At 42.0% G+C, this 12,655-nt stretch overlaps 1 protein-coding gene across 15 annotated transcripts in view; it reads right to left on the reverse strand.

Moving 5' to 3' along the window:
- CACNA1D (calcium voltage-gated channel subunit alpha1 D) overlaps positions 1 to 12,655 on the reverse strand; it is a 361,717-nt gene that overhangs the window by 131,622 nt on the left and 217,440 nt on the right. For all 15 annotated transcript variants that reach the window (XM_073574161.1, XM_073574160.1, XM_073574162.1 and 12 more), the window contains exons 10-15: positions 7,221 to 7,308; positions 5,802 to 5,828; positions 5,168 to 5,328; positions 4,718 to 4,943; positions 4,425 to 4,632; positions 1,101 to 1,221 (exon numbers count right to left, since the gene is read on the reverse strand). In XM_073574161.1, coding sequence (XP_073430262.1) covers positions 1,101 to 1,221; positions 4,425 to 4,632; positions 4,718 to 4,943; positions 5,168 to 5,328; positions 5,802 to 5,828; positions 7,221 to 7,308 — 831 coding nt within the window. The remainder of the gene's footprint in view (positions 1 to 1,100; positions 1,222 to 4,424; positions 4,633 to 4,717; positions 4,944 to 5,167; positions 5,329 to 5,801; positions 5,829 to 7,220; positions 7,309 to 12,655) is intronic.

Genomic DNA, 12,655 nt, shown 5'->3' on the forward strand with positions numbered 1-12,655 from the left:
TAGCATGCACCCGTCACTCAATAAAAAAGTCCAACAGTTGATTCTGGGTCACTGATGTCTGCATGGCACCCCCACCCACCCAGGTACTATTTGATTCAGGCTCCATGCCCAGCACCTAGTGCATGACCAGGCACATTTAAAGTGACTATGGTGTCACTTCTATTATCGCACTGAATACGATTATCTACTATACTGCAGTCTGTTACTGATGAAGGCCAGTGAGGCCGAAACGTCATTTTCTGGCTGCATTAAAAAATCCCAAAAAATATTCTAGAAGTTGAGTGCCAAGTTTTATTTATTATTCATGTATGGTGTGGGGCCCTACTTGAGCACCTTCTGAAGTCGTGCAAACGCTGTTTTTCCTTAAGTCAGTCCATAGACTTTGTGTAGAACGGTGACCAGGCATGTGCAGTGTCATTCAATTCTAAGTCCTCCTCATTGCATCAACAAGAGCGGTGGTGCTCAGTCCTTCGATCTGGTTATTGAGAAGGGTGACAATGATGGAGCCCCCCAGGAATCTCATGTAATAAGAAGGCACATATTAGTTCATATTTGTCGGACTAGTTAAGAAAAACACATTGCCTAACAACTACAATCTATTTCAATGGGATTGTCAGATATTCTTACATTAAAGGTTAGTTCCCTAAATAGCAAGTGATCCGCTATTCAAGCTACTTGGGATACCTTGCTAATCACTGCAGATCCAACCTCTGGGACCCCCAGTGATCTTGAGAAAAGGCTCTGTCGAGCGAAGGAAGGTAAGACCTGTGTACTCTGTATTCTCATAGAGAACGAATATTGCGGAGACCGAGCATCCACAACCCCCCCCACGCATGGAGAGCCTCATGGAACTGTTTGGGGTCCCTGTTTGGTGTCCCAGCAATCAAACCGCTGTACTTGGCTTTGTCCAACTGTCCCACAGAGAATGAATAGAGGCGAGGTGGAGCATAAGTAGCTCCGCCTATGCAGAGCCCTGTTTCTGGATTGCTGGGATTCCTAGCTGTCGAACCCCTTGGATAGGGGGATTCTTTGCTATTTTGGGGACTAACCCTTTAAGCAGGTGTTCAAGGTGGGTTATTCCTTTAAAGAAGAAAGGATACAGTTACCACAGATGAACAGGATGATGAAGTACACGCACACAATCATCCCTGAAGACGATGGCCCTCCGTACGCCATAATCCCGTCATACATCACAGCGTTCCAGTCTTCTCCAGTCAGTATCTAAAAAAGAAGGACAAGCGGTCCGATCCTCACTGTTACTACCACTCTTTGGATTTGGAGAAAGGCTGTGCTACCATTACTATAAAGATCATGAAATTAAACCATAAAAATTCACTTTTAAATAGCTACACATATTGCTCCACACAGGACAGTTCTATACAGCCGGCAACTGCCTGTAAGAGTAGGATCTGATCGCTGTTTAACCATTTAAATGACACTGACAATCACTGACAGCGCCATTTAAATGACATCCGTCTCCCCATCCTACAATGCGATAGCAGGATGTCCATGGCAGCCAAGGATGTCCTGAAGACCCTCATCGCTGCCATTTTAGTCTTCGGAAGCTTCGCCTGCTGCAGGGCATCATAGGAGAACATCAATATCACTAAATACTGCGCAACCAACCAACAGTCTATATAAATATATATACACACAAAAATTTTCCTCATTTAAAAATAAAATTTAAAAAAAAAAAAATGAACATATTTGGAATCACCATGTCCACAAAGCTCCGACCTATCAAATTATACATTTATTAAACACAGTAAAGAAATATAAGAATATAAATACCACCAGAAATTATGCATTTTGGCTGCCGCACCTCCCCCCCCCCCCCCCCCCAAAAAAAAAAATGATGCAATAAAAAGCAATAAAAAATGTTGCATGTTCCTGGAAACGGTTTAAAAGAAAAACTGCAGCTTAACACGTTAAAATAAAAATAAAAAAAGCTTCCATAAAGATCCATCAACAGTAAAATAAAAAAAAGTTATACGTCTCAGAAAATGATGACACAAGCATAAAATATATATAAATATACGGTATATACAGTATATTTTTAGCTTATTTTATTTACAATTTTTTTTCACGACTTAAATAAAAAAAAAAAAAAAACACCAATTGTTGTGTTGCCATAATCGTACTAACATGGAGAACAATTCTGCGGGGTCATTTTTAATTAATGAATGTCGTCAACACAAAACTGTAAAAACAATGATGGAACTGCAGGTGATGATGGAGGTTTTTTTCACAATTTAAAAGCCCTCAGAATTTTTTGTTTTTCAGTACACTGTATGGAAAATCAATTGATATCATTTAAAACTGCAATTCGTCCCGCCAAAAAGTAAAAAAAAAAAAAAAAAAAAAGGTTATGGAATAAAAGGAGGAAAAAAAACAAAACAAAACAAAAAACAAAAGAGCGAAAATGAATTGTTAGAATGATTTATGGGAAGTGCTTTTCCAATCCAGTCCTAGAAATAATGATTTGCATCTATAAGCAGACCGACCTAGGCAATAAGTAATTCCTGGGATGTTTTTAGGGGGAGGGGGAGCATGTAGCTGCAGATTATGTGGCAGAAAGCACTGCCTTATTGTGCATTCAGTCTAATTATCCCTACAAAGCGGACCATCTAATAGAGAGCAAGTTTCAATGAAAAGCTTTGTGCTAGAAGTTAGAAACAAGAGCAAAAAGTAATTAAACCCAAGCTCCGTTTCATTGATCGGAGCACAAGAATAGCGGCGTACAATGAATCCAGGCAGGCAAATTCTGCCTAACCCAAAATAAACATGGCAATAGTATAATAGCCATAAAAAAGCTATCAGATCTCCATCCTCATTCACATACAAAGCGAGCGCCTCTAAAAATACACAAAGCAGAAAGAAAATGACAAAAGGAAACTGTTTATCCGCTACGCGAAGTCTCTAGTGTGTTTAATAAGAAGAGAACAAAAACTTGTGTGATGCATGCTTCGCTCGCCACGTAAATAAATGGTGGAGCTAGGCATGAAATTGTGCCCTCAGCAACTGAAAGGGCATCTTTCCCTATCATATCCTCTGATTGCTGCATTTTCACTGATTCTGGAACAGTTTTTCTTTTTCTTCTAAGCCCTTCTGCACCAAAGTTATGCCCCCCAGTTCTAAAGAACTGCTCCGCGTGGGCGTTGGCTTTTTTTCCACTGACCAATCAAAACACAGAAAGGTTCTGTGATACACGCCCAGTTAGTTGAAGAAAAAATTTAGACCATTATTACCACGGGGCATAACTTTGGAACAGAAGGGAACAGAATAAAAAGAAAAACTGTTCCAGAATCAGAGGATTAGGGCTGATTGAAGGAAAAACTCATTTTAAAGTTAAAAAAAAAATCTATTAAAGGCTCTCTTTAACGTGATATTTCAAAGTAATATGCTATATAGGATAGGAGATAATAAATATTTTTTCTGGAATTTTGTATGGTATACTTAAGCAACTATGGCATTTTAGGCCCATCCATTGGGTTATCTAGAGATCAATTGCCCGGGTCGTGTCCAAATAACCTGTGTACTCAACTATTAACAACTGTCAGACAAAAATCAGAGTAGCTCAATGGAGGGCTGAAAAACACACCAGGGTTATGATATATACATGCTCAAGTGTATAGATGCAAGTAAAAATCTAAATGCATGTTTCACCCAGCTTTCGCAGGGGACGTGTCCTGACAAAGCTGGGTGAAACGCGTGTTGTGGAGCCTAGGGTACATTTTGCAGCACCTTTTTTCTGCTGTTTAAAGGGAATCTGTCACCCCATTTTTCGCCTATCAGCTGCCGGCACCGCCATCAGGGGCTTATCTACAGCATTCTGTAGATAAGCCCCCGATGTAACCTGAAAGATAAGAAAAAGGAGTTATATTATACTCACCCAGGGGCGGTCCTGGTCCGGTTTGGGTCCGGAGAGAGTCGCGGTCCGGTCCGGCGCCTCCCATCTTCTAACGGTGACGTCCTCTTCTTTCCTTCCAGTCACGGCTCCTGCGCAGGCCCTATTGAAGGCAGAGCAGAGTCCTGCAGTGCGCAGGCCCGGGAGAGGTCTGATGCCTGCGCAATGCAGTATTCTGCTCTGCCCTCAACAGGGCAGAGCAGTGCGCCGGAGCCACGACAGGCAGCAAAGAAGAGGACATCACCGATAGAAGATGGGAGGCGCCGGACCGCAACACCCATCGGACCAAAACCAAGAATGCTGTAGATAAGCCCCTTTTGGCAGTGCCGGCAGCTAATAGGTGAAAAATAACTTTCCCCTTATAGATGTCGCTACATAAAAGGATCCGGCCTGTTGACCTTCCATGTCCGATCCTTTCCTTCGGCGGTGTAGTTAAGCTATTACCATTGCTGTGTTATCCGAGTCAAGGTAACCTTTGCTACATCTGTATGGATCATCACCCAGAACTTCTACATACCTGAAATACCGTCAGGAGGGACTGGGGGAAGTTATCAAAGGTGCTTCGTTTCGTCTGCGTTTCGTCGAAGTTAAACTTGCCTCCGAAGAGTTGCATCCCAAGTAGAGAGAAAATGATGATGAAGAGGAAAAGAAGGAGCAATAAGGAAGCGATGGATTTCATGGAGTTCAAGAGTGATGCTACAAGATTGCTGAGGGAAGCCCAGTGCCTGGAGACGACATGAGGAACACTTTGGTCAACGACCCACCGACAAGACGGGAAAAGATAGGAGATGATCACAGTCGTTATGTCACCTGGTCACTTTAAAGATTCGCAGGAGTCGGACACATCGAAACACAGATATTCCAAGCGGTGACATGATCTCCAGCTCCACCAGGATGGTTTCAGTGATACCTCCACACACCACAAAGCAGTCAAAGCGATTGAACAGAGAGACAAAGTAAGCTTGAAGGCCCAGGCTGTACATCTTCACCAACATCTCGCAGGTGAAACAAGCCAGGAGGACTTTATTTGCAATATCTGGAACAAAGAAACTTAGTATCACCATCTCCGGGTGTCAATCAACTGTAGCTTCAAAATTAGTGACAGTAGGACAACACTTCTGATTAAAAATCAGACTTCACAGCAAGCTGGAAAGCAGTTTGGCTTGTACATGTGTGCTATGCTGCCATCTAGAGGCCAATATGGAAACTGACACAGTTCATGCTAAGAAACTGACAAACTAATCGTCTCCGTTCTTGTACCTTGTATCTGTGTCAACCACTCAGGCTGATTGTAGTGCTCAGACGAGATGGTCAGAGTGTTGAGAAAGACCAAGATGATAACCAGCCAGTAAAAAGAGACAGATTTTACTGCGGCTCTGCACCTCCTCCTATTAAACCGGTTCCAACGACGCCAGCGTCGACTATAGGGCAGATTAAAAGAAAAAAAAAAAAGACTGATCATCATAAAAAGAGAAAAATAGAAAAGCAATCAATATACCAAAAGTAAATAAAATGTAGCTAGAAGGGGTCATCCACAGATTTAATTTATCATCTTATTAAATGCATGTAACTGGAGCTTAAAGTAATTTTGGCAATTGGATTTTATTAAAAATTTTGCATTGCTTGCCTTCTATAACCTCTGTGCTGTACAGTCTATTGCTGGATGCAGAATGAGTTAACTGAGAACCCATCAGTGAGCGACATAAGTTTGTAACACTTTTATCGGTCTTTTTCTGAGCTCCTCGTCTGAATTATGACCAAACACTACATCAACGTTGAATGTGCAGCCTATTAAGGCCAAATGGTGCAAATGTTTTTTTATTTATTTAAGATATTTGACCCAAAAACGGACAATCCCTTTAAAAATTAAACGTTCAAGCAAGATTAAGCATACCTGAATTTAGACTTGGAAATCGACTGACTGCAATGGAAGAAACAAAATCAGATTGTTAGCACAAGACAGTGGCTACGAGCAGTGATCGGGGAAACGGGCAGCGCCGCGGTCTTAAAGGAGGCGAGATGACGCCTTAACGAGGACGTTTAATGAAGGGTATACATGGATACATCTTCGTCTATACCAAGAAACTATTTTAAAAAAAGAAATCAGTAACATTTAAAGAAACTGAACAGAATTAGAGAAAAAGGCTACTTTCTTCCAAAAACAGCGCCACCACTGTACACAGGTTGTGTTTGGTATTGCAGAATATTCTTCTAGAGAGCTGAGGTGCTGAGGCCAGTGTTCGTTCACATGGTCAGTATTTTACATCAGTATTTGTAAGCCAAAACCAGGAGCGGGTGATAAATCCAGAAGTGGTGACGTGTTTCTATTATACTTTTCCTCTGATTGTTCCACTCCTGATGTAAAATACTGACCAAATACTGACCGTGGCCTTAATCTGTTGACACGTGTGCTGGTGTTTCTGGGGAAAAAAACAACTTGTCACTGCCTTAAATTCCTTTTTTTTTTAAAGCAGATCTGACACCAGATATCACAAAACTCCATACATTGTTAAAGAGTTCTTAGACCTGGTGGGATTGGTGTACTTATTACTTTGAAAATCCATGTCAGAATGGCTGCTGTGATCTTGACATTAAGATAAACATTTTTAAAGCCTAATGAGAGCAGAACTTCTAAAATGCTAAAAGGGATTGTCAGGGATAATATGATTTGTATTAGCAAAGGGTTGCAGCAGTAAAATTTGAGAAATTAAGTTATAATCACCCTCCTCAGGTCCAGCCCTGCCTCTCCAGCGACCCTGCATGTGACCACTGCAGCCAATCACTGGGGGCTCAGCAGCTCATGCCATCACAGGTGCAGTGATTAAGAGGCAGCGCTGGACCAGGGGAGGGAGTGTATAGCCTTCTTTGTGCCCCTAATAGCTGCAAGAAAATACTTCAAGAGGTATTCCCATCTCCAAGATCCTATTCCAGTATGTAGTAGGTGTAATAATGATAATATTAGCAAATACCTCCAATTAGAAATGTAGTATAGTTCTTCTGATTCGCTATGCTGCTTACACCATGTGCAGGGCATTGTAGTAGCTCAGGTATCCATGGTTACGACCACTAACTGTCACTATTTGAATACCTAAGCTACTGCAATGCCCTGCACATGGGGTAAGCGAAATAGAGAATCAGAAGAACTATACTACATTTCTAATTGGAGGTATATGCTAATATTATTATTATTACTCCTACTACATATTGGGATAGGATCTTGGAGATGGGAATTTTAATTCAGATGTCATCTAGCCCGGCACTATTTGGAATCAGTTTGCGGATTCCGCCTTTACCAGGAAGGTTCTTCACTTACCACATACTTCCGCAGCACCCGGTATTCTCCACTTCCGCACCGGCATTTTCGGTGTTTACCGACTCGGTCTCGCTCGTTGGCATGCTCGCTGCACAAGAAGAAACATGGTTTTAATTTTCAGCGCTTTTTCCACGACGCGGCCTCCCCCGTAGATCAGCCCCGTGCACGAGCAGCAGGCAGACATTCTGCACATTACTCCTGATCACTGAGAGCGGAATAATCAGCGTCATATATAAAACTTTGTGTCGTCCTTGCGGGGCGAGCGCCTGCATCATTGGACGATATCTGAAGCGAAGAAACGGATCATTTCTGTAGCCGGAAATGAATGATTCACATTTTATGGGTTTTTTGTTATTTAGTTGTGACGGATAAGCCTAGAAGTGTCATTGGGTTTAATTAAAATGCCAATCACTATGCTGCTGAGCAACGCTAACGGTAAGGTGTTCATTATATTTGCCTAAAACAACAATAACTGAGTTTTCCGGGTTCATATTGATCGCTATATATCCAGTTTACAAAACACTGCAAACCACACAACACGGCAAAGAAAAGGGTGCCAAACCTGGTTAGTCCCGCCCCCTTGGAACCTGATACAAAAATCCCCTCCCCAGAGGAACTGCATTTCTAAAAAGTAGGAATGGCAGCATCTCTTTAAGTCTGTGGCTGCCGGACTTGCTGCTAGCTATGACATCCCTGGCACCTCTTCTAATAGTAGGCCACCCCAACCTCATGCCACAAGGTAACGATGTTGCGGTGGCCTACTAACCATAAGAGACATGGAGGATTTCATTGGTAGAAGGAGTTTTGGAGTGCTTTGGTCTGGTTACAATGAACTATCGACGTGGCTGCCAGAATTTTTTTGCCCAACCCCAAGCAGGGGTGTTGGAATGGATCCAATGGGCTTTGGTGTAGAGTGGGACATCGTGTCTGGGGTGGTAAAATGTACCACTCTAACTGGGGGCCAATTTGCATTTGGTGTCCCCTTCTCTTCTATGTTCTCTAAAACAAATAACAATAAAAGAAAGACTTAAGCAAAGCGATTATCAAGATCCTGGTCCAGAGGGGACTTCCATATTCCGTGGCTGATGGTCGATTGCCCCACAAGCATTTTCCTACCTGGGACATCCCCAACGCCACTTCTGATTAGTAAGCCAACGAGACAGCATGGTGCAGGCATGACGTCACTGTACCATACTAATCAGAAGAGGAGCAGAGGATGTAGTAAGAGGCGCGCTGTGCTTCTCGTCTGGCAGCCACGGACTACTAACGATCCTGAGAATCGTTTTGGGCAAATGTAATAAAAGTCAGCCATAGCATGGTGTATCCTTACCTCTTCATATATTTTTATCACCAACCTGCTCAGAGGAGTTCACGCATTAGATTAAATCCCAAGTTACACACTGCACATTATACTGCCAGTAACCAACTTAACCAAATGATTTTTTCAATCATTTCGAAGAAAACCAGTTGCTTGCTCAAAAAAAGATTTACTTGTATATCTTATAAAAATCCACGAGCTTCCCTGATTCTGACGCTCTTTTCCATTCTCCACTGCGTCACTCCATTGCAGAGATATTCACATTTGTTGTTTTTGGAGCGCAGTATGTGAAATCTCTTGTGGTAGTTTAAGTGGGCGTTTCTGAAAAGTATTCACCTTCTCCCTACTCTGTTTGGCTGCTTATGGAATGGAGAGATGAAAGCACACGAACCCAGAAAAGACTCTAAAGAAACACCAAGTTGCACTACAAGCAGAGACTTCACATACTGCGCTCCAAAAGCAACAAATGGAGAGAGGCAGAGCAAAAAGGAAAAAAAACGGCTGAATAAGAGGTGCTCATGGATTTTTACAAGGCATTTAACTCAATTTTTCGGGGAAAGGGACTAGTACGATTTAAAATAAGTTGGAATAAGGAAAAAGATCAGCAACAAATTCACACTCCTGGGCTACATGTGAAGAAAGCAGCTAAAATGTTAAACATAGATCATATGTGTTGATAAAAAAAAAGTAACAAATGGGATGGTGTCCGATCACCAACTAAATTGAACTTTTCCTGGAAGGGCTGTCGCTTGAAGGAAGATCTTCTCGACCTGTGATGGCCGTGTCCTAATAGTACATATTTTAGAAGTGATGTCTTTAACTTGATCTCTAAATTTACAGGTGAGAACTTGGGGCTCTTATTCTAGGGCCAAAATTGGGGTTCCTCTCCATGAAACTGTAGATGACGCCATCACAATTTAGATGGATAACACCAAATGCTCCAGACTCATCAGACAAAAGCCGGCCGAACCACCTGAGTATCTGACGTGTATGAGGGTCTCCTGACTCTCCCACGATGGTAATGTTTGGGGAGAGAAGAAGGGAACAGTTGAAATTTCAACTCCCGATACATTTTCAAGAAAAATAAGTTACCCCACAAAGTGTCCAGCAGCGGATTTTTAACATTCTCCCCAATGAAAACACATGGACGATCGGCCAAGCTGAACACTCTTGTGCAAGGAGAAGACAGGAGATTTTTATTTTAAACACATCCAATTATGAAAATTATTAGAATGCCAAGATCTATTAATTAAAATATATTGATTACAATTAACTTTGTTCTTGGGAAAACCACTTTAAGGTTGTAATCCAATCCAGTTTCCTCCCAAAAGACACCCATCTGCAGACAGATGTTTCGGGTTTGTGCCCCTCATCAGTGCAGAGCAAGGAAGCGGATGTAGGATAGATTTTAACCGGAGTCTACGTGAAAAAAACATTTCCCCCCTAAACTCACTCTTATTTTGACTTGAAAACGGGACACTAGAGTGATAGGTTTGTTTCTTTACTTTCTTTCGCTACTTTGCATACCTACATTTTTTTTTTCCCAGGGAGCATTGTCTGGCTTACGAGGCTCCTTACTGGTGGCCTTCACAAGATGAAATGTTTAGCCCCAAGACGTAGGTTAAATCAATGTAATACATAGGTACCCGAAGGTGTGAACTCCACTGTGGGTCAGTGCTAGCTATCTCCACCATCGAACAGAAGGGTCAGGGATTTGGGCCGTACCCCACCTTGGAATATTCCGAGGTTTTGGAGCAATTATTTAGTAGGAGAGTTAGTTGAAAATATCCATTAAAAGAGGACGGATCTTGAGAAAATCCGCTGCAGCCGTTGTCAGGGCAAGGTTTTTGCACTGGCAGCAATCTTTCAATATGCAGCTTGCGGGATTAGGGGGTTTTAGAGATTTAAGGGGAAAATAATACTATTTTACTAAGCCTATTTGGCCACTTTCCTGGCAGCTTCAGATGTGTGACAAGTTTCTAAGAAGTTGTTTTATCTCAGGCTGGAGATTGATGATACTCTTATAGCGCAAGGAACATAAAACTTAGCATCCAGGGTCACAAACAATACTAATGGGGCCACTGTTAACTATAACAGGGCTATGTCGTGACTTAAAGGGGTGGTACAGCACTGGATAAACATGCCTGCTTTGTACCTAAAACAGCACCACACCTATGCACAGGTTGTGTCTGGTATTGCAGCCTCACGCTACAAAAGTGAAAATTGCTGAGTTGCAATACCACACATAACCTGATAAGAGATGTGGCGCTGTGCTGGGGAAAAAAAATAAGTCATCATTTCCAAATTCTGGGTCTTGTGTTTTTGCCTTTTCAAGGGTTGGTACATTTATGATTGGTGAGGGTCCAACCGATCCTGGGAACAGAAGTCCCAAAGTTCCGTTCAGAATTTAGTGGTAGGACACATGTGTCGAGTCTGGAGGAGATGGCGGTTACACCTGTCCCACAGAAGTAAATGAAGTAGTAGTCATTGAATGCTTTTAATTTATTTTTTTTCCCCTCTGCAGATCGGTGACAAGCCTAAAAAAAAAAAAAAGAAATCTGGGGTTCTGATTTTTCTTTACGATCGGGTTAATTTATGCTGTTTATTAATTATTTAAAACCGTTTACAGATCAAGTTAAATAATTTTCAATAATGGGCTGCTACGGAAGTGGCAATACAGCAGCAGTTAGGTGGTTAACAGCAGTAGGCAGAGCTTGGCTCTACTAGCTGCGTTTAGAGGTAAAAATAAAAATCAACCAGCACTCCAAAAATAGAAAAGAAAACAGTTTACTTTTATTAGACCAAATGGCGTGGCGACGTTTCCGTTACAAAGAACCTTTCTCAAGCTTTTGAAGGTAGGTTATGGCAGTGTAACACAGCCATCATCTGCCGAGGAAGATACAGGCTGAGTTCCGGAGCCAGCATCAAAGAAGGGCAATAGTACATCATATGTCAAGAAGGGGTGAAGTAGAGGAAAACCCCTAAAAGGACCTCATTCTTGAGATTGGTGGCAATCCAACCTCTCATACATTTGACATCTACACTGTGATTGTATTTCGTGGAAAAAACCCTAATATCCTTTATTAACGCTCAACTTCATGCTCACTTACACATACAAGGGACCCATATAACACTAGCAGGGCTATCTAACATATGCACCAGCTTTTGGGTCTAAGATGTAATCCTCCTCACTCAGAAGCCTTTACAAATCTGGCTGAACTGCTTTATGAAATAAATAAAAATGAGCTAAGGAAAAAAGAAAATTATTTTTGACATTACATTGGGTTACAAAATATGGCTTCAGACATCACAGATATCAACAGCAGCAACTAAATGGCTAACAGCAGCTGGCAAAGCTTGGCTCTACTTGCTGATTTTACAGGTAGAGGATGTCTGTATAACACAACTATCTGCTGAGAAAGATGCGAAAAACATGCAGGCTCAGCTCCTGAGTCCGCATCAAAGGAGATATGATGTAATACTATGTCATATGTCAGTAAGGGGTGAAAGTCTAACATCACTCCCCATTTTGGGTGAAGGGGTGCCAGTATGTAGGTGGATGGGACTTCATGCCAAAACACAGAGGACTGATCGGTGAACCAGGATCGCTTGCAAGGTTGTACCTGTGGTCCATGCCAGTGTAAACAGCAAAAAGCAAACCGATTCTCAGTTGCCCTCTTCCCGAAAACCCATTCTCAGCTAAATAATTTGGAAATGAGTCCTAGTAATAGGATATGAGCAAAGATTGCTAGTGATGAGCGAACATGCTGGGATAAGGTGTTATTCGAGCATGCTCGGGCGCTAACCGAGTATCGTTGGGGTGCTCGAAAAATACATTTTGATGTAATTCACATGTCCGATTTTTGGCTCGGACCGACTGAACGGCACAAAAGCACGGAAATTTGTCTGATATTGATCGGAGAGACAGCTCAAACTCACCAATGCAAGTCTATGGGTCCGCGAAAAAAAAAAATCGGACGGCACTCAGATGCCATGTGTGTGCTGCTCTTTTTCACGGACAGTTCGATAGGAGAAACCTATCGGTTTCTTTTTTCATCCGATACATTGTCGGTAAAATCGCTGATAAAACTCAGGACAGTTTTTTTGCGTAGGAGAA

This window comes from Dendrobates tinctorius, unplaced genomic scaffold (genome assembly GCF_039654945.1).
Source record: "Dendrobates tinctorius isolate UK_male_01 unplaced genomic scaffold, ASM3965494v1 ptg000038l, whole genome shotgun sequence".
In the NCBI taxonomy this organism is placed as follows: Eukaryota; Metazoa; Chordata; class Amphibia; order Anura; family Dendrobatidae; genus Dendrobates; species Dendrobates tinctorius.